Source organism: Haliaeetus albicilla, chromosome 8 (assembly GCF_947461875.1).
Source record: "Haliaeetus albicilla chromosome 8, bHalAlb1.1, whole genome shotgun sequence".
NCBI classification, from domain to species: domain Eukaryota; kingdom Metazoa; phylum Chordata; class Aves; order Accipitriformes; family Accipitridae; genus Haliaeetus; species Haliaeetus albicilla.
Window position 1 is genome coordinate 39,431,976 of NC_091490.1, and position 21,793 is coordinate 39,453,768.

Genomic DNA, 21,793 nt, shown 5'->3' on the forward strand with positions numbered 1-21,793 from the left:
TCCACGCTCCCCTCGTTACAGAGAAACTCCGGTAACGATGAAAACCTGCAGCCACAGCACTGGCAGAGTACTGACAGCTGCCTGTGGGTCCCCACAGCCCACGGGTGCCACTGTCTGTGGGTGCCACCACTCCTGGGTGCTGCTGCCTGTGGGTCCCCGCTGCCTGTGGGTGCTGCTGCCTGCAGGTCCCTGCTGTCCCCGCACCCCTGCGGTGGCCCAGCCAGCCCCGCAGAGCCAGGACGAACGAAGCCTGGGCGACTGGCTACCACGCGGCGGTGGCTGATGGTGGGACAGTGACAAGGGGATGCCCAAGCAGGGCGAGAGGTGGGTGACGGTGACCAGCACCGCCTTGCTGGGAGCAGGAGCACCCGTGGGGACAAGGCGGCCAGACCCACAGCAGGGTCACGCAGCACGGACAGGGACAAATCTACCTGTCGGGAGGAGGCAGATGTCCCCGTCGGTTTCCGCTCCCTCCCCGAGCACCCAAGCTGGCACCCGCTTTTTTCCCAGCTGGCTTCACCAAGCTAGCACAGCTCCGGGGATGCTAAAGCCATCCCAGAGGGTGCCAGCTCCGGTAACCCTGCGCACTCTAGCAGATTAGCCCAACGTGGCAAGTGGGGCGATGAAAATGTTGCCCTTCCTCCCCCCCCCCTCAAAAAAGTGAGCACATTCTGCAACAGGGAACACACAAAGATATTTTCTGATGAAAAAAAAGTAATGAATCCCTTATTGCCCAAGGGCTGTCAGCGGCATTTGGCTCATTAACAAATCACGTAGGCGGGTTCGCGCCATGTGCAGCCTGTCGACACAGACTGGAACTCCATTAATAGCCGAGCTTTCAGCCAGGGAGAAAACAGACGCCCCGGCAGCCTTTCGGTAGTTACCGCTCCCCAAAGGGGTCGATGGCACTTTCCGACAGCTGCCTCGAAAACCCCAGCGCGGCCGGGGAGAGCTGCGGCAGCGGGGCGTGCAGCAGCCCCAGCACAGCCAGACACGGCGGCAAACCGTGCCGCGGCGACCCGATGCCGGACGATGGCACCCAGGGAAGCGGCGAGACCAGCGGGTGCTCGAGGGGTGCGTTTTCCCCATCGCCCCATCCCACGTTGCGCCCCGGCTGCCCCAGAGAGTCACGGCTCAGCCGCAGGGTTTGCAGGAGGGTCCGTGCCCCCGGCACACAGGAACCCGAGGGTAAATCCTGCCGAAAAGCACACCGCCGACAGACGTACGGACCGGCAGACGTACAACTCAAAACCAGAGCAGGGTGGCCAGTCCTGAGGACGCTGGAACGGGCGCCGAGAGGCTGCAGGCAGTGAGACACCGTAGGTAGCACATGAATTCATATATAGTAAAAAGTCTTTATTAAGAAGGCTTTGAAGTCAAAAAATAAAACTCTTGATACAATTTTCATAACCGTCAAGTCAGCTCAGCAAATATATAATCAGTACTTTAGCCATGTAAGGTTAAAGGTCCGTTATTTTCTTTTTAAAATAAAATATATTTTAGTTTTTAAAATTTATTCAATAAAGTACATATTTTCCTATAAATTCCCTACATATACATAAAGAGGTAAAAAATAAAAAAATAAAACTAAAAAAAAAAAAACAAAACCAACCACAAAATAAAAAGGTGATAGAAATCTGTCTGGGTTTTGCAACATGGTGTGTTAACTGTGCCCCCTCCATCCCATAAGCTCCCCTGCCCGGCTCGGCCCCTCCAGCCAGGACCCCCAACCTCTCGTCACACGTTTTTGGGCAGTTTTCACATTGGCAAAATAGAAGATAGACCTGCGTTACAAAAAAAAAAATATATATATTTATAGAACCATCAAGAATCATCCAAAAAAATAACTACATACAAAAAGAATGACAACAAAAAAATTATAATAATAATAATAGAATGATTTTAAAAAAATAAAAGACAACCCTTGTGTGTCCTAAAATAAAAAGTGCAACCGGACCTTTTCTTTCTGTTTATTTAACTTTGCAAACTGAATACTGTTATTTGGGAAGGACTGTTGAAGAACAGCTGGGCTTCCTCCTCCCAGCCGCCACAGCTGGGTGAAGAGTTAAAGCTATTCTGTAAACATTGGAGTTTCTTCCTCTCTGCAGTCTCACACCCCTCTTCCTCGTTGTCTTCGTCAGCCCCTTCTTCCCCACCCCTCCCGACCCCCTGTATTTCGGCCACCCTCCCGCCCCGCCGTCCTGCCCCTCTCCAAATCTCCAGCCAGCAAGCAGCAGCCTCTCCTTCCCCCCCCCACCCCGTGCGCCCATCGGATCCGTTATTAAATAAAAAGGTCGATTTAAACAGTTTCAAGTCCTTAAAAAGTTGTGTCGGGGTGGAGGGGAGGGCTGGCCGCCCCGGCGAGCTGGACCCGGCTAGGAGAAGATGTGGATGGCTTGCGTGGCGGGAGTGTGGCAAGCGGGACACTCGGGCTCGGCTTTGCCGCAGATGCGCATGGCGCACTCCATGCAGAAGAGGTTGTGGCCGCAGGGCACCAAGGCGGCGATCACCTCGCTCTCGAAACACACCATGCACTCGCGGGAGCTCTTGCGGTGCCCGTCGGAGCTGCTGGAGTCGGTGGGCGAGCCCGAGGCGGCGGAGATGCTGCCGGGCAGGGAGGAGGAGGAGGAGTAGCCGGTGCTGTTGGAGAAGGAGGAGAGCGAGCCTTGGGTGGGCAGCCAGGACAAGGTGCTGACGGGGTCGCTCTGGATGCGGCGCGCTAAGGGGTGGTCCAGGGCCACGCCGCCGCTCTCGGGGAGGGTGGGCGAGTGGCGCGGCGTGGCCGTGCCGCTGTTGCGTCTCTGCGAGCTGTTGATGGAGGAGCAGCTGCTGAAGGCTTGCAAGGGGTTGCCCGAGCGCTCGAAGGGCGACCAGATGGTGGTGGGTGTCGTGAGGTCGAGGGCCAAGAAGTCGAAGCCGAAGTCGCACTCCTCCGAGCCCAGCGGGGCCGGGGGCTCGCTGAAGGTGAAGCCGCTGCTGGTGCTGTAGGGGCTGGTGGGGCTGGCGTCCGCCACCCGCCCGCTGTAGTAGGACTCGGTGGAGGTGCTGCCCAGGGAGCTGAGGCTGTCGTTGCGGAGGGCGGCCGAGGGGCGGCGGGCAGGGTGGGGGGCCTTGGCCCACAGGCTGGCCGTGCTGCCCTGCAGGTCGAGGCAGACGTCGGTGCCGTTGGAGTGGAAGTCGTTGTCGGCATTGACGTCGATGAAGGAGCCTGTCCGCATGGTGATGTGCGCCTCGATCTCCTCCCTAGCCCGGTCCACGTTCTCGGGCATGCCCGTCACCTCGAAGACAGGCTCCTTGTCCCGGCTGGGTGTCACGATGTAGGTGTGCGTCTGCTGCTGGATCCGCTTGATGGTGGCTCCCTTGGGCCCCACCACCAGCCCCACCACACGGTACGGGACCCTCACCTGGATGGTGGTCTGTCCCGGCAGGTTGGGGGGCCCCTGCATCGCTCCCGTCAGCCCGTTCACTTTGTTGCGTGTCGCCCGGATCATGGAGAAGTGCTCGGCGGCCGAGAGGATCTCCCTTTTCGCCATCTCCACGTCCTCCTTCCTCCCAGTCACGATGAAAACGGGCTCTTCGCCCCTGACCGGCGTCTTGATGTACGTGTTGGTCTTGGCGCGTAGGGCTTTAATTTTGCAGCCTACAAAGTGAGAAGGGGAAAAAAAAAAAAAAAAAGACACGTCAAAGCTGAGACCTCGTGGAGAGCCCTTGCCCACCCAGGATGGGGAGATGCAGGACCAGCAGGTCCCTTTGGTTCTGCACCTGCAGCACAGACACCCTTGGAGAGAGGGGTCCCTCCCGCCTCAAAGGCAGCCAAGGGCTCGCAGCTTGGTGCTGGGGGGCCGCACCGGCTCGTCCGAGACACGCCAGGCTCCTGGCACCGGCCTGACCCTCTGCCACCACCTCCTCCACGCCGCAGCGGGGATCGGGGACCCGTGGGACGCAGCCTACCGCTGCCCGGCTCCCGAAGGCTGGGACAACACGTGGACAGATTGGGGCTGGGGCAGGCAGCCGTGGGGGCACTTTCTGGGCTGTTGAGGGGATGGGAAGCCGGTTTTAAGCGAAAGGTGTTTAAGGAAGTACAAGGAAAAGGCTTGTTTGGATCCTGCAGGTTTGTCGACACCTCTCAGCCAGCAGCTAAGCCCAAGAAACAGCCCCGGCCGCACCCCAGCGGCAGCAGCGATGGCCACGGAGGGATGGGGGAGCTGGGGCTCCCCACGGCTGGGCGGCACAGGCACCCCCGCCTCCCTCTCCCTGCCCTCAGGGAGGAAAAACCAGGGCAGAGAGGCTGCGCTCTCGCCGGCTGGGGCAAGGGTGTTCACGGGGCACCGGCTCTCCCCGTTCTGGAAAGACCTGCTTCCCCTGCACGAGGAACATGATTCAGCAGGCAGAGCCCAGGCTGGGACGAAGGAGATCGGGGCTTTGCTTCTAGCTCTGCCTTCGCCTCGCACAGCTCCGGGCAAGTCCCTGCCCCTTTACTCCCATGGGCGAGCTGGGCTGCGGCTGCGAGTCCCTGCCAGTGCCCGTCCAGCGAAAGGCTCCCGCTCTCCTCCGGGACCGGTCATTGCTGCTCTCGCCGAGAAGCCGCCTCCGGCTGCAAACGCAGCACCGCTCCCTGCAACCCCAGCCCTGCTAATTGCATCCGCTCTGCCTGCGCTCCAGTGCACGCACTTAATTAAATTCACATGAGCCAGGCACACCGCACCGGGAGCTCAGCCTGGCTGGCCGCCCTCTGCTCCCGGCACACGAGGGCGAGTGACCCCGTCTCCCACCTCCCACGCACGCCCTGAGCTTTGCAAGGCACCCAAAGCAAAGCCAGGAGCCCGCAGGGATGGAAGCTGCCCCATCAGAGCCCCAAGACCATCCCTGTCCACTGCAAACGCTGCTGCTGGAGATCCACATCGATAAATAGCCGCACACCGGCGGGGACGGCTCGACTCCTCGCAGACACAGCCAAGGCAGCCGCAAGCGCCCAGCTGGCTCCTCCGCAAACGGCTCGCTCGGAGCACTCCTCCTCCTCTTCCCAGAAGCTCCCTGAGGAAGGGCAGGGCGGCTCTTCCAGCTGCCAGGCTGGAGAAGGGAGAGCCCTGGAAGGTTGGACTCAGCCAGGGTTGGGGCGGCGCACGATGTTCGCGCAGGTCTGTCCCAACCAGGCAAATCAACCCGCGCTCGTTAGCAGCTGGAGAGCAGAGCCCTAACAGGGGCCGTGCTATTCCCGGAGACCCGAGCACGGTGCATTTACCAGGGCATTAAGCATCATGAATAACAAGTAGTAAAGAACTGTCAAAATAAGTGAGCAGCAGCTGTCCTGGGTGTCACAGCCCGGCTTTTTGGCAGCACTAACCCCTCCGACAGCCACATTCAGGGAGGCGACGGGTGATGACACCGGCCTCTCCAGACACTTCTTCCAAAAAAACCTCGAAAGCAGCTCGCACCAGCCAGCACGGCCCCTGCCCAGCCCCGGGCTGCTGGCAGCTCTATGTGTGCCCTACCTGCTGCCTGCAGAGGTCCCAGGATGGCGACAGGCAGGTTGGAGGGCAGTCTGGGAGGGGAGCAGGCAGATAAGCAGCCAGATAGAACTGGGGAGGCAGGAGACCTGCTGAGATCTCCCTCCTAAGGGGGGGAAAACCCTCTGGATTTCATACAAGCCAGGCTGAAAGCATTTGAAGGCCACCTCCAAGCACTTGCTGCAATCAAACAAATGTTCCTCCCACCTTGCATTGCCCCAGGGATTCACTCCCAGCCTGGGAGGGGGAGCAGGACAAGCCCAAATTCAAATTTTCCTTCTGACGACCGGCCGGGCTCAGCCAGGCAGAGGCAGCGCTGGGAATGGCACAGAGCTGCCCCGTTCTCCGGAGCCGGGGAAGGCATTGAGCGGCTGCGAGGACACGCAGCGGGGGAATGTGGGTGGAGAAGGGTTTGACCAGGCTTTTCCTAATTTAGGACAACAACTGGAAGGTGTATTTCTGGCTGGGGGCATATGATGGGGAAAGCAACGGCCCGGTCATTGGGGCAGGGCAGAACCAGAAACTATCAAAGGTGAAATTTTTTTAAGTACGTGCCAGCTTCTGCGAGGCTGTCCAGAGTGAGACAGTGTCCTGCTACTCCGATGTTTCCCTCCCTGATTTATTCTGGTACCCGCTATAAGCTCTCCCCCTGGCTCCACTGCTTGGCAAAACCGGGATGAGCACAGCGGCAGCGGGCAAGGGCAGCCGGGCTGGGAGCCACCGCGGGGCTCTGCCGGCACCTCCCGGGGACACCAACCTCACACCCAAGATCCAAAATTCGTCCTTCAGAGCAGGAAGCAGCAATTTCAAGATCCAAAGGTATCGGCAGCTGCCAGGAGCTGCGAACAGAAACTGCTTGAGAGCCATGTCCCACGGGGGGCACGGCACAGCGAGGCTCCTCCTCGCCCTGCTCCACCGCGCCGGCTGCACCGGTGGGACCAAACTGATGCTACGGCAGCACAAGATGGAGGAAGAGTTTATCCGGCTGCTCCTTGCGAGCCCTTCCTAGGGGCAAAGCCAGGAACCTGGATTAAAAATTAAAGGGGTGTCTGGCTTGGCCAGCTCCACCCTCCTCAAACAAGCAGGGCAGGAAAAACGCACGGGACCCGTGGCTGCCGGACGCTGCCGGGGCCACCGTGCCCACGCCGTGCTGGGGCTGCCTGCGGCACAGCAAAACGCACCACGGGTCAGAGCAGGTTTTTCCGATCCTGGCATAAAAGAGGACGGCGGCAGGTCTGGGGCAGCAGGGGTGCTGGCTTGCCTCCCTGCCGGCCCGCAGAGCCGCGTGGGAAAACATTGCAGAAAAGGAGGCATCGGCCAGGGAACCGCTTGTCTGAGGCCACGTGCTGGCATCTGCACCGGGAACCGGAGCCTCTGTCGTATGACACACCGGTGAGTGCTCCCAGATGGGCACACTGGGGACGTGGTGGGAGCAGAGCTGGGACGGCACCGCGGCCCCATCCAGGGCCCAACGTGTCCTGCCACTGGCCCCAGTCCCCCCCTCAGCCATGGGCAATCCCAGGGAGCAGGTCCTAAAAGCCCCAATGGGGAAGGATGGGCAGCCTCCCTGAGCTGGGATTCAGTAAAGCGTTTAAACCCACACGGCGGAGCGAGCTATGGGTCTGCAACACCAGGGACTGGTGAAGAGACACAACCTCACAGCAGTACAACCCCTGTCCTCCATCACATCTGCGCCCCGGAGACGTGGCTGAACCGAGGCTGCTCCTGCCCATGCTCAAGGAGATTCTGACACCCTATGGCCAAGCCCCCCAAAAGCCCCCCCCGAAAGCCAGACATACTCAAACCGCACAACACGGGTGGTTTAACCAGCAACCTGCAACTGGGGCAATGAGTCACACCAGTATGAGATATTTCAGATGAGCCTCCACAAGCCCCCACCCCAGCACATTGTGAAAACACCATCCCGGACTGCTGCATCCCTCTGAAATTGGTGCAGCACAACCCTACCGTGCCAGATGGGGCTCTGGAGAGGACCAGGGGCCACCCGGCATCGCCGGCGAGCCCCACCGCAGGCATCCCCTCGCCCTGGCATTGCCAGATCAAGCGCCTTACCTCAACCAAGTGGCAACAGTTGGCATTCCCATGTTTTACCTTGCCAAGGGCCGCTGCACAGCGTTAGTGACAAGAGAGGAGGAAAACAAGGTGCCAGACTTTGCTACCAGTCTATAAATAAGGTGGCTTTAAAAGCAGCTTTCAGATCCAAAAGGAAACACCACCAAAACCTGGGAAGGGGAACAAACCCAGGGGTGCTACAGCCCCAGAATCTCTGGTCTCTTCTCAAGACCAGAGCCTGGGAGTGGCTTGGTCACCACGTTACAGCTCTTGTTACAGAGCTCCGAGTCCCCATGGGCCCAAACTCATCATGACAACCCGTGGCTGTGCTCAGCTGCACGCAAACACCCTCATTCCAGGGGTCTCAAGCACGTGCAACCCCCAGCGAGTCACAGCCCTCGCACCACCACCCAGCTCTGCCTGCAAAGACGGCACCAACGGAGGGGCGCGAGCTGGACGCTCCTCTCAAACCCTCCCATCTCCAGACTCCGCACCGCTTCTCTTCCTCCCACTGTCACCAGCTCCGAGACCCTCTCTGCCCACACGGCACGGCTCCCGGCACACTCCACTCCGCAAAGCTGCCCCGCGGTGCCCTGGCTGGACCCATCCCACCTGCCCTCGGGCTGAGAAATCGCTGGTTTTGGAAAAGAAACAGAATCTCAGGGAATTCTTCCCACGATGATGCGGTGATGGAGGCAGCACCCCAGGCAAGGCGGCTGCTCTCCCTAAATGTCCTCTCTTGGCACCACCAAAGAGGACTTTGCCCTCTGCCAGGAGCTCCAGTCGGATCAGGGCTGCGACTATCGCAAGAGCCCATGAAAACCAGTACAGCCCAGGCTGGGAAGTGCCCCTCCATCCTCTGCGCTCCCACCGTTGCCCAGACAAGAGGCAAGAGACCCGATGCAGCTCATCCGCTCGCTGATCCCCAGCATGGCCCTGCCAGCACCTGCTTTGACACAAGGTGGCCTCCTCCACACGAGCAGGACAAAGCCAGCCGTGATCCCCTTGGCCAGACCACACCTGCCTTTACCCAAGGAGCTTTGCACTTGCAGTGCCCAGCTCCAAGCTATGAAAACCCAAGAAAGAGCCAACAGCGCTTTTCTGGAGGAGCCTTTGATGGCATCGACCAGGAGGACCGTGTTCATCGCAGCCTGGGAGACAGCTGATGCCGCCTTACACTCAGCCAGCCCTCTGGAACACGCTACTCACTGCAGAAAGAAGTTGCCCTTCCTCTTCCCCAGCTCTGCAGCATCTTCTGGCCTCAGATCCGGCGTTACGGCACTCCCGGTCCCCTTTTTCCCCCGTTACAGGCAAATAGCACAGGATGTGCCAGGACTGGGGCCAGACATGGAAGAGAACAGGTTGCACCTTCGTCGCATCTCATCTCCCCTCTTGCTGAGCGTTTCTTCCCATTTCTCTGGAAAGAGTAATTAATTCATCCTTGCAACCACGCTGCAGGAGGCAGGCACATCACACCTTTGTTTCTTCTCCAGACACCGGCAAAAGCGAGGCAGGGAGGCTGGGCTCCTCGCCTCGGGCCGGAGAGGAGGAAACCAGTGCCAAAGCCAAGACGCGCAGGCAGATACTTCAGCGATCAGATCAATCTGTGCGACCGACTTCAGGAGCATCTGGCTCTGCTACGACCCAGAGAGGTGGGAGGAGGCAGCCAGGCCAGCCTCAAAGGACATGGCATGATGGGCAGAGGACAGCAGAGAGCAGCAGCCCAGGGCTCAGAAATATGAGAGGATTCAGCACAGCCCCAGCAATCCACTGCAAGTTTACAGATGCTCGGGCTGGGCCAGAAACCAAGGCCTGTGGTCTCCCTGCGCATCCTCCAAGCACCAAAACGCCCGCTGTGCTCTGGCAGGGAGGAGAGGTGCCGTATTTCATCCTTCCCTGGATCTCACCTTCGAACATCCCAGCATCTTCTATAAACGGCAACTTTCCCAAATCCTTCGCAAAGCTGCGAACGCTCCCTGCCTGTTGCAGATGGGGAAGTGGAGCCCAGGAAAGGAGCCACGACTGGCTCTGTCCCACGAGAGGCACGTGGTGTAGAAGGGGATAGTAGAGCCCGGGGCTCGTTGGGGCAGAAGCTGCTGGAAACGCACGTCCAAAGCCGGGACACCAGGGAGCAATGCTGCCCTGGTGCTGGCGTGCAAGAACCAGGGCAGCTCTAACACACGGCCCGCCCCATGCTCCCCATCTCCCTTTTCCCTAGTGATTTCCGTTATCACCACCGCTCTTTTTGCTGGTGAGCGAGGTCAGCTCATACCACTGCAATCAATGCCCACAGCACTTATTGGAGACAGTCCCTCCCACGGTAGGAGTCATGAACGGGCTTGCACGCAAAGGCACGGCCACGTAATCCCGCCAGGCCAATGCTGCCTTTTGGTAGCCGTGTGGGCAGGGAGGAGAAAACCGCAGATTCCGGCTGGCAGACACCACTCCGCACCATCACCGATGCCGATCCGGGCGAGGGGTCGTGGCAACCACCTCTCCAGCTCAGTCACGAAAATACAGATGATTTGCTCTACACAATGAAGATTTACCTGCTGCTGCTCCCTTCCGGAAAGGGTTAAATTAGTGGATCTGGAGGAGAGAAAATTGAAGAAAAAGGAGAAGTAGGAGACAGCCTCTGGCCCACCTCAGCCCGCATAGGACAGCCGTGCATTGGTCTGATGGGCAAAGCCATCTCCCTGCTCACCCTAACGGCAGCAAGGGGCTGCTGGGCTCTGGGGACAGCAGGACCGGTCCCAAAGCGCCCCCAAGAGCTGCTCCTCAGCACACGGTGTATGGGGAGAGAAACCCAGCCTTGCCCCAACTCAAGACCCTTCCAGGGCACCCGACATCCACACCTTCATCCCTTCTTTACGTTCCAAGTGCGGCAGCACCACAAGCGCCTGCTCCCCGGGTCATGGCCGGGCTGGGCAGTGCAGGAAAGACAAGAGCGATGGGGACACGGTCTGAGGGAGTCCGACCAAGCCCCACAGTGTCACCAGCGGCACATCTTGCCACCGGAACGATGCCAGGCCCAACAAAGCACCCCAAGGTTCGGTTCCACGCTGCTGCGTAGCCAGAGCCCCACTGCCGGAGGAGGTGGCCAAGGGAGACTCGCATGTGGGGACCTGGGGACCAGAAGGACCCAGGAGCCACCACTGGTGCAGGAGGATGAGGCGAGCAAGAAGGGCTCTGCTCATTTTCAAGCTTGATGTGAGACCTGGAGAGGCAGGCAGCTGCGAACGACCTCGGTATCGCCCCTCTTCAGGCTGCACCGGCCTCACGCATCCCTGATTTAAAAGAGCTGCTGGTGGTACCGAAGAGAAGCCAGAGCACAAAGACACTCCGCTGACAGCCCTGTCCCCCCAGATGCCACCCAACCGCACCCCCCACCAGCGAGAACCAGGGCTGCCAAGTGCCGAGCCCCCTTCACGCCAAAAAACCCAGCACAACAGGGCCACGGCATGGCGTCCGAACAGGCTGGGAGCTGTAGAAAAGCTGAGACCAGGAGAAGGGCAGGAAACACATGGGGGAAAACCCCCGGGAAGAGCTGTTCCTGCCCATGGGCCAGGGCAGCAGCAGGTAGCTCTACACCATTGCCGGCCCCAGGTCCCCTCCGAGCCCACTGGTGGGACATGGTGTCCCCCCAGCACCCCCTCCTCAAGCTGGTATAATCTTTTTTTTTTTTTTTTAAAGCTCTTTTCCTTGAGCCCCACGAGCCTGTGCAGCTTAGCGAGCATCCAAGCTCCGCACAAGGTGTTTGGGGCAGATAGCCGGGCGCACATTTAACTCATCGGGGTGCCGGCGGCGCAGCACCGGGGTCTCACCGCAGCTGGAACGCCCGACCCCAGCTGCTGCGAGAAAGGGTGCCAACCCGACAGCTCGCCGGGCCGAAAGCAGCCGTTCCTCCAACCTCCTTGAACTCACAGAGCCGCCGCGTTTCCCCAACGGAGGCCGGACCCCATTACAGATCTGCTTTCGAGTTGCCGGACCCCGGGGTTCTGCAGAGCCCGCCGACGAGGCCACCAAATCCAGGTCCTCCATCCAGCCCGGGGAGAAGCAGGATCCTCCCGAGCAGGGCGCGGCACCGCGCTCCTCTCTTCTGGCAACGGAGCAGGCTTTGCCACGCCGCTCGGCTGCTCCGGCTGGGTTCGGCAGTCCGGTGGGCACCCCACGGCCGGGGCGGTGGGACCAGCGAGGGGTGCACGGAAAGTTGGGAGGCCGGGAAGCGGGGCCGGCTGGGAGGCAGCACAGGCCAATGGGAAGCGCAGAGCATGATGTCACCGCGCTCATCACAGCATGGCTCTGGCTAACAAAGAGAACAATGAGGCTGCCCAGCTCCCCGCTTCCCCCCAGGAAAAAAATGCTCCCCCGGCCCCGCAGCCCCCTTGGCCAGGGAGGGATGGGAGCCGTGGGAGCGAGGGCAAGGCTGGGATGCCAGAGCCCTGCGTGGCAAAAACCTCCCGGAGGTCAGGCTCCCTGCGAACCGAACTGCCCGTCGCCGCTGGGATTCCTGCGGGCGGCAGCTCCCTTCTTTTTTTTCTTCTTCTTTTTTTTTTCTTAAATTCTCCTCCTTAGGGGTCTTGTCTTTTTTTTTTTTTGGTCTTTTTTTTTTTGTCTTTTTTTTAAAAAAGGTGAAACTTTGGTTAAGGGCTATTTCGGATTTCCTCAAGACAAAGCCCACGCCAGGCACACCCACCCAGGGAGAGGGCTGGGGCTGAGGCGTGCCCGGGTGTCCTTTTGTGACAGCTGAGCGGGAGCGGGGGCTTCGCGCCCCTCCGCTGCCCGCAGAGCTTCGTTCACCGAATAAACCAGCGGATTCATTATCATTTATATCCGAAGTCTGAGATATCGAGCATCGCTTACACGCCGAGTCCGAGATACTGAGCTGGAGTGGGGGGGGGGGCTGTAGAGGCACTCAACTACAATAAAATCAAAGCTTTCGCCTGCACTTCGTGTCCTGGCAGCTCCCACGGACTCGCGTGGCACCCGGGAACTTTCCGTGTGCCCAAGGTGTTTATCATCCCCCCCCCCCTCCCCGTGCCGTTTTTGCTGGCCTATATAGTTTTAATTAATATTTACAGACGGCGCGCTGGGGAAAGGCACAAAGAAGAGCAGCTCGCTCCCAAAACCCAGGGCGAAGGCGCGTCCGCGGGAGGAGTTCCAGGGCCGCGGGATTTGTCGCCGTTAAGTTTCCGCCTCCGCGTTACCGGGCACGGAGACAAAAGCCCCAAAACTGACCCAAATAAAGCGGGGCCGGGTCGGGCCCGGTGCAATCCCGCGGGAGGCGGCGCCGCAACCCCGGGGCGCTCCGGGAACGGGGTGCAGGGACCGGGGACGGGGCGGACAAAGAGGGGGGGGATCCCCCCCACGCGGGGCGGGGGTGTTACCTTGCCGGCCCACGATCTCGGCGACGTGCTCGGAGCTGGGCACGGGCACGCACTCGGTCATGTTCACGCTCTTCTTCCTGCTCCCCAGCGCGCCCAGCGGCTCGGCCAGCAGCGCGGCGGGCGGCGCCAGGTGCGGGGCGAAGTTACCGAAGGCGGCCGGGGGGGAGGAAGAGGAGGAGGAGGAGGCGGCGGCAGCGGCGGCGGCGGCCGGGGGGGAACCGCCGCCACCACCGCCGCGCTCCCGCGCCTGCAGGCCGCCCGGCCCCGCGCCTCCCGCCGCCGCCGCCTCCGGCTCCTCGCCGCCCGCCTCCGCCGCCCGCAGCCCGCGCTCGCCCGCCTCCTCCAGCCCCAGCAGCGAGAGCTGGTCCAGGGCGAACCTCAGGGCGGCGGCTTCGTCCTGCGCTGCCGCCGCCGCCGGCGGCCCCTCCCGCTCCCGCCCGGGCTCGGGCTCCGGTGGCGGCTCCTGCCCGGCGGGCGGCGGCGGGCTAAGCAGCGCCAGGCAGCGCGGCGGGCCTCGGGCGGGCTGTCCGCCTTCGGGCTGGTAGATAGAGCCGGGCATGGCGGCGGAGCGGCGGCTTGGCCGGGAGCGGAGCGGGCCGGGGCGGTGGCGGTGCCCGCCGCACGCCGCCTCTCTGCGCGCGACCCCCCCCCCCTCCCCTCCCGCCGCGCCGCCTCCGGCCCCGCCCCGACGTCAGCCCGCCCCGACAATGGGCCGCGCCCCGGCCGCGCGCATGCGCCCGCCCCGCCGGGAACCCGGCCCCGCCCCGCCGCAGGAAGGGGGCGGGGTCGGCCCCGCCCCGCCCCGCCCGGGAGCCGGGCCCCAGCTCGGTGCTCCGGGAGCTGCCGGTGCCCGCGCCCCGCTCCCACCGGGCCCCAACCTGGGCGGGAGGCACCGAGGGGGGTCGTACGGGAGACCCGGCGGAGCCCGGCACAGCCGCAGCAACGCGCTGCCCTCCCTCTACAGCTCCAGCACCGCGTGTTCTCCGCCGTGAAGCCCCGGTCCGGCCCCTCCTTTGCGGAGATGCCTTAAAACCGATGCCCAAGCCGGGAGAGGCGGCAGGCTCGGGGTCACCGTTCCCCGGTAGTTTGCAACCGCAGCGTTCTGGAGCCAGCGGTCCCACCTCCCCGAACCCCAGTAACGGACCAGGCAAGTCGGGGACGGCTTCGCACAACCCTTTTATTGACGGGGGGAGTCGTGGTTCCCGGTAAAGAGCAAAACGGGAGCGGCGAAGCAAAGCGGCAGCTCCTCACGGCACCCGGGCGGGCTATTCCCATCCACCCGTTCCACGCACGCTGGGACCACGCACGGTTTATCAAAGCACTCGAGGGGATGGAGCTACGGCACAGCTACTCCTTGGGTGCCGAAGGACATCTCCTTCTTCCCGAGTTGCAAAAGTTAAGAAAACACAAAGCCTTTGTCCTTTCACCTTTTTTCCCTCGTTAGTTCCCATTTTGCAAGGGTTAGTTGCCATTTATCACGCTCAGCAGCAAAGCAGTCATCTGGTTTTTTGCTTCCCGAAGAGCCGCAACAACTTCACCAGCTCCGATGCCCCCAGCCCACGAGGATCTCGACCACCTTTCCCAAGCCTCCCCCACCAGAAAGCCACCACAGCAGGGCCCTGGTGGGACGGTTTCTCCCCCCACAAAGGCAGCTGGCTCACTGCAAAACAACTAAACAACTACCTCCAAATCATTTGTTCCACCCGGAGCCATCCCTTTACAGGGACCTTCCACAGACGGAGCTTTAAGAAACCCTTCCCGGCAGTGATGGCACACCACACTAATTCACCTTAACAAGAGCCAGACCAATTAGCAGCTCACCCACTACCTCAAATGCCCAGGTGCTCAAATTCCACAGGTCCTATTCCCAAGCTTCGTTTTCTCCATTTTCACATAACAGTCTTTCCCAACTGCTGTCTTTGGGACTAATTCAACTACTTGGTTTGGGATTGTTTTTAATTGCAAGAACCATCAGTGTCTGGTCTAGAAACCCCCGCTTCAAAATGCCCACTCCATTGACATTGCACAGATCCTGGGAAACATTAACTCCTGCTGGTCAGTGGCCCAAACACACAACCCACACTGTCTGCCCTTGTGCTTCTAAATTTTGCCCTTCAGCTGGTGACTCTCCTATGGATAAGGACTTTCACCTTCCAACACTCCGAACGGGTCACCTTCAACTTCTATGGAATCTTTCCAGCAACATAACAGTCACCAGGAACTGCCTCCTTCCTTCTTTCCATTTCTCCTACCTGCCAACTAAACCTAACATCTTCCAGCTGCTAAACAGTTTCACGACAACAGGCAACAAGCTTCCTCAACTCCTCTTTTACCTTCAGAGGTCTTGGCAGTGAGCTCCCACCGGCTCTTTCTTTCTGGACGGCTGCTGCAGAAGAAGACTGGAGGAGCAACTTCTGCCTTCCCCCCCGAAGCGTTCACGGCTCAATTTCACGGAGATCCATGCGTATCCATCCAGACTCCTTGGTGCTTACACAGATGCATTGGCATGAGCGCAGCTCTGGGAATCCTCCCACTTCAGACTCGTCTTCCCCATGCCACAAGCTGTTCAGAGCTGGCAGGCTCCAGGCGTATTACAGAGAGCTCGCACCTACTGCAGACTGAAGCTTCTCCTCCAGGGACAGATGCAGCAAAACCAGCAGATTTGAGCCACGCAAACTGGCTGTGAGACATCTCCCCCTCTCACTTCCCAAAATATTTAACCTAATAAGTTGAAACACCCCACTAAACTACTCAAGATAGTGGGTCTTCCATTACTTGAGACAGAGCAGTACAACCCCTCCCTTCTGAGCTTCTCCCATTTCCAGTCAACACAGAAAACTCATTAATGACCAACACTACGTCTCTGCTAACTTCTCTGGGCACCCTGCACCACCACAGAAGACTACACCTGTACCGGAACATGTCTGCATGGCTCCTTGTGTCCTTGCTGCAACTCCGATGCTAACACACTCCTTGCCACCGCAGGCCACCACATCACCATCTCTCAAGCCCCATGAGAAGTGTTGTACGTGGGCGTTCAAACTCACCTCAGGAACTGCGATGCTGTCTCCAAACACTGCCATTTTTGCCTACTCTGTACTCTCCCTGTCATTCTGGGAAACTACTACGTCAAGTCCAACAACACCTAGAGAAACTGCCAGTTGTTATTTTGAGTGCTTTTGGCAAACCCGGTTTGTAGATGTCATGCCTATGATCTGTTCCATTTTCAGCAGAACTAGCTCACACTTTCTTCTTAGATTCTTAATTTCACTCATGACACCAAGTTGCCTTTGGTTTTTTTTAACATGAGTAATTAGCAGGTCTTTAAGAGACCCGTGTCTTCCACTAACGGAGAAAATGGATTATACAAATTAGAGAAGTTCCTTAGCACAACTCTGTTCCTTTACCAAAACACAGCCATACAGAAGATCCAACTTCCCTGAGCACAAGAGAAAAGACCCTTCCTTGCTGCTTCCAAGCCCATACCTCCAGGTGGTTTCTGCATTTCCTATCAGGGCTCACTCACAATTGCTTCTGCTGCCTCTTTGTGCTGCCTGTAATCATTTGGTCTCTGACTATCCACAGAACAAAGATGTCCCCCAAAATGACCAATACAGGGAATTAAAGAACACTGTACTCAAGCGAGCAGAGGTGTTAACAGCCCGTTAAGCTGTTTTCTGTATGGGGAAACTGATATAACTACAGCAGAGTAATTAGCACCACCACAACTATGCAAGCCTAACTCCCCCAAGTACAATTCTGCAACAGCCATTCTTATGTGGTCAAGTGTGCAAAGGCAGAAGTTACAACACCCTAGCTAGAATATTTATTCTGCTTTAAAGACCATCCTTTTGCAGACCAACTCCTAAAGAGTGGATTACTGAACGCATAAGGGGACATCCCCCTCCCCCAACAAACCAGAAAAACCCACAGTTAATCCATTTGCCTAAGTCACAGCACATTAGCCAAATGCTATAAATGGGATCCAAAGTTTAGGGAAAAAAAAAAAATACTTTTACAGAACTATTGTTGTTGCTCCTCTCACTCTTTAGGAGATCAAACTCTGCTTTCTGCACTGTTCTTCAAGCACATGCAAACATCATGCAAAAAATACAGGCTTTGAGCACAGCACAGAAGAGGTGGTACAGCTTAGAGAAGAATTATAAAAAAGTCCTTACTTGTGTGTGGGAAGGCTTAAGGGAATATTTCAGCACATCAGGAGCTGAATCACTGCATGTAGGTGGAGCCAGACAGATTGACAAGATCTGTAACTTGAAAAATGACCTAAGTCTGAGATCAATCATCTCACAGAGTAGCTGACTGAGGGGAACAACATATGGAGACAGCTCAAGGTGATAAGGCTCAATGTCAACATGACATGCAAAAACTGTATTAGAGACACATGCTACAATTTACCAACTATTCTATAACTCAAAACATGGACAACTGTGATCCTCTCAGCACCAACAGGCCGAGCAGCCTTTTTTCTGTTACCTCTTAGTATCACCACCACAACTTTATCTTAACAGATTTCCCTACTACAGCAGCACATTAAAAAAGCACTTTGGGGGAAGCCATTAGCAAACATCTCTTTTTCATGTATTAGATTAATGAAGAATCTAGCTTTCAGGTAGATTTTCTGAGAAGTTGTGCAGCAGCCACTTGATGGAAAACTAAGAATTACAGATCAGACAAAAGCATGAAAAATAAAGGATGGTACACCAAGATTTCAAGTTTTACAGCCCTTCAGATCACTAAACCCCATAAAATGTGCTTGATAGGCTAATCCAGGACAGAGAACAGGACTCAAATTACAAACAAAACCAAGTAATAACTTTCTAGCATTCATCTTCTGAAAGCTCAAACTTGGGGGTCTATTTATCAGAAGACCTGTAATTTGTATATGCAAATGAAACCAGATTCCTACAGCTAAGCAGTTCCTGAACCTTGCCACTAGACACAAACCAGTTAAAAGGTCGTTCATTGCTTTACTATTCCAATTCTGCATGGTCTCAAACTATTTCCATTTGTGACTCTCTTAAGGTAAAACACTAAACTTTAAGAGATTTATTTAATGAATTAAATAAATATTAATTTACCATTCTCGGTAAATATTATATATTACCAGCAGTTAGTGTTATATCAGTACTCATCAATACTAAATTAGATCGCTAACCAATAACCCTGACAATTTCAAGTGCAATTTGGTGGGTCATTCTGAAGTTCGAAATGTTTTTTCTCCTCATTCTCATAAATGCTCTATCCCTGTAAATATAATTTAGCAAATGCTGTTCTCTCATATACTCCAGCTAGTCATGTGGTCAAACTGAAGGGTAATCGTTTTCCCTCATTAGTTCAGGGGAACAGAGTTAATCCCTGCTAATCTGAGAACAAATCCAAGTTTTTAGCTCACTACATCCCATGCAGGACATTATTTTCTGTGCTGCAAAATTAGTACACCACCTTCTCATGGCTATCTGTACACTTATTTAAAACAGGGAGCTAAAATATGCAACACTGGGAACCTCAACCAACCACAAAGGAAAAGTCTGTTATTAAGCAGTTCCAGTGTAGGCAGAAATTTCTGTTCAGACTGACAACAGCTAAGAATATGCATTTTATTTGATAGGGAATAGTATCATCCAAAGACTTACATGGGCATCTGGACTCTTAGAGATTGTTCTTATGAACGTAATCCCAAATAAATAGGATTGTCTGACTGGAGAGTTAATCCTGAAAAACTTACTTTTTCTTCGTTAAACAAACATTCTTCTGCCCCCTCCCCCTTTAAACATGTTATTCTACCTTCTTTTTGAGGACCAGGAGAATCAGTCTAGACAGAATGGGCTCTCTTTAAAGCAAGACAAAAACGGACATGACTCAGAAGTGCTGAAAGACTAGTTATGCTTTCAGATGTTCTGCTTTATCTACCTCCTGCAAAGTAGTAAAGAGTAGGAGTGGGGAAAAAAAAAAAACAAACCAAACCACCCAAGCAACCAGGTGTAGAGTCAGAAGGAAGAGCTAAGTGTGTAGGCAGGTTATCAGACCCCAGGAACAGATCCAAACAGAAGATAGTGAGAAATCTGGGTGCAGACGGACATGGCCACGCTTCCTCTAAGTGCAAGCCTTTGCATCTGAGGTCCCAGGGCCTCTTGCCATTTGCAATGGCTGCTCCGAACCCGTAAGTGCTGCTGGAGAGCCTGGAAGGAGCCACCGGGTTGGGCACGCTGTTCTCTTCCATCAGAAAGATCTACCGGGGGGTAAGTTGCTAAATTAATTCCCACATACAGAAGTGTTACAGTTGCCACAGAGGTAAAATTCAATAGCAAGTGGGAGGGAAGAAAGGCAAGAATATATTTCATAATGATCTTAAAAGAACAATTAGAAGTTGATAAGCAGGAGCCAAGACAGAGTTAGACAGGGGTGAATAAGTATTAGGTCAGGAAATTTAAGGATAGAAGATTACAAGTAATATCCAACATCAGAAATAAGCCTGGAAAGAAAGCTTCAGGTGAACAGCTTGTGTGTTCTGAAGGATAAAGTCTTAAACCAGGGAGACTGCTATTGTATGGCTACACAACATATACTACAGAGACAGAATGACCCTGCCGCTCTACAGAAGGTACAGCGGCATCAGTGGATTTAAAGTCTTTTAAAAATATGTGGATGCAGCCTTGAGCTGTGCAACTGGGTGCCTTTCACATGACTAGCACAAACACTAATTTGACTCAATGAAACTTTTAACTAACAGGACAGCTTGCGGCCACTTCCCTCTATTCCTCAAATTACCACAGCCAGCTTGTATAAGGTTAGTTTTCAGCAAGACAGCTGCAAAATGTAATTTATTATTTTTTTAAACCCTCACTTATACTCGCATTCAACATTTTCTTCCTTTATCGAAAAGAGCATTAGGGCAATCTCTTAGGGCTATAAAGAAGCAAAATTACCTCGACCAGAGGCTGATAAACTAGCACTGATCAAAAGCTTCCATTCAGCACAGTCTGCCTGGTACACAGTGCATGCTTTCAGTGCCCACAGTAACTAAGATTTGTTTTACTGATGAAAACATGTTTCTGATTTGGAAAATTCATTTCAGCTAGCCTCCTTTCACATGGGAAGTAGAATAAGAGTGTAAACTTACCCATGAATTCTAACTTCAAAAATATTTTTGACCTAATATTATCACTAGAAAACAACTCACAGCCATGACACCAAAGCCTCCACAGGCAGGGTTTAACATGCCTACATTCCCGGAGTCCAGCCATGTCATTCATTACTGTTTTCCTTTCCTGATGTGCTCAGTTTACAAGAAAGAAAACTCCTCCCTTTTCTTGCTCAAAAGCCAGTTCAGCGAGCTCAATTTCAGACGTGAATGAAGCTAACTTTTCCTGGTCAGAACCACCTACAACAGTTCTGCAGGCCAAATCCAGACCGCACCAATATCCATGCAAGTTTGTTATTTTTACTGATTGCACAAAATTTCATCCAACTAGAATTCGGTAAAAATAACACTGGTAATACAAACAGGGAGATAACTACATTCCCTTTGTTAGTTTTGCAAAACAAAGCGGAGGAAAAAAAAATAATTGAGCCATCTTAATGGAACAGCTCCAGCACACTTTGCACGAGATAAAATCAGAAATTCTAAATAACAAGGAGCCTCTTTTTACAAAGTTACCTTTGCAGAGTAAAATGGCATTTCGAGGATTTTCATCCTATCTACCAACATCTATGAAACCACTCCATCCCCCAATCTCCTCCAACCAGTGCCCTCTAGAATTAGGCTGGCTGCTGTTTCCAGATAAAACGAGAAAAACCTGACTGAGCATGACACAGCATAAGAAATATAGCTTATGTGAACTCAGGTGGTATGTACCCAAAATTACACTGTCTAGAGAAAAAGATGCAAAACCTTAGCTGTACTGGACAAGATCCTACCTCTTAGTGAAGCTGCATAAGGACCATTAAAATATGCTTATATATTATCTCCAAAGAGGATTAAACTATATCAATATAACTATCCATCCACAGAACTTGGTACTATTATTTTAGTAGAAAATAATCAAAATAGCTTACCAGTGCAAACTGTGTGCAGGACAAACCTAAGGCTACTTCACATTGCAGCTCCGTATTACATATATACATAATATTTGAGGGCGACAGGAAGGTGCCGTTACCACTGATGGAAATAATTACTAGTTTCAAAAGCATCCCCTCACTAGTACTTCTCCAAGCAGATGAACTTGATCTCAGACGGAACAATGGACAACGCCACTGTTAATATGTTCTCATGTAACAACCGCTGTATACTAATAACAGGTAAGTTTTGCCCCCAATTCCACTCAATTATTTTTCTTAAGTATGGTCTTTACTAATCATCTGCTTAACAAGATACGCCTCGAGTAACAACTGCTTTCTCCATCTTGGGGATATATTACATGATGGCAGACCACTATATGCCCATCAGTCACATCCATGGCAGCAGGCTGTGATAAGACAAACCAATCCAGTTATTATTGCAGCAACATGAGAAAGACATCAGGCTCATTTAAAAGGAATATTTTATTTACTTACCTGTCTCGATAAGCAGGTAAAGTTATTTTAGTTTCTTTGGATGCGACAGGAGTCCTGGGCCCCTTTTTGGTACTCTGAACAGTCAACTCCTCCATATGAATGAAAACATTAATGAACTTTTTAAAGGACTGAAGGAAAGAAAGAGAGCTGGACAGGGAAAGTAGAGTGGTGAAAACAAAAGAGTTGGCACACAAGCTGGCAGCAATTTAAACTTGATATTCAACATATCAAAATATTAGTATCAACATCTCA

General features: G+C 54.8%; 1 protein-coding gene across 1 annotated transcript; it reads right to left on the reverse strand.

The window, feature by feature from the left end:
* Nucleotides 1-1,335: 1,335 nt before the first annotated feature.
* MEX3D (mex-3 RNA binding family member D) lies at nucleotides 1,336-13,636 on the reverse strand. The gene is made up of 2 exons (XM_069790077.1): nucleotides 12,968-13,636; nucleotides 1,336-3,640 (listed from the first exon to the last, which is right to left on the reverse strand). Exons 1-2 carry the CDS (start codon nucleotides 13,524-13,526, stop codon nucleotides 2,376-2,378), a joined length of 1,824 nt encoding a protein of 607 aa, XP_069646178.1. The 5' UTR covers nucleotides 13,527-13,636; the 3' UTR covers nucleotides 1,336-2,375.
* Nucleotides 13,637-21,793: the final 8,157 nt, after the last annotated feature.

Bases quoted from the DNA above. Each gene is read 5' to 3' on its own strand.
- MEX3D (XM_069790077.1), bottom strand. From the start codon at position 13,526: ATGCCCGGCTCTATCTACCAGCCCGAAGGCGGACAGCCCGCCCGAGGC. The intron at 3,641-12,967 runs GTAACACCCCCG...CTCACTTTGTAG, and splicing joins CGAGATCGTGGGCCGGCAAG to GCTGCAAAATTAAAGCCCTA.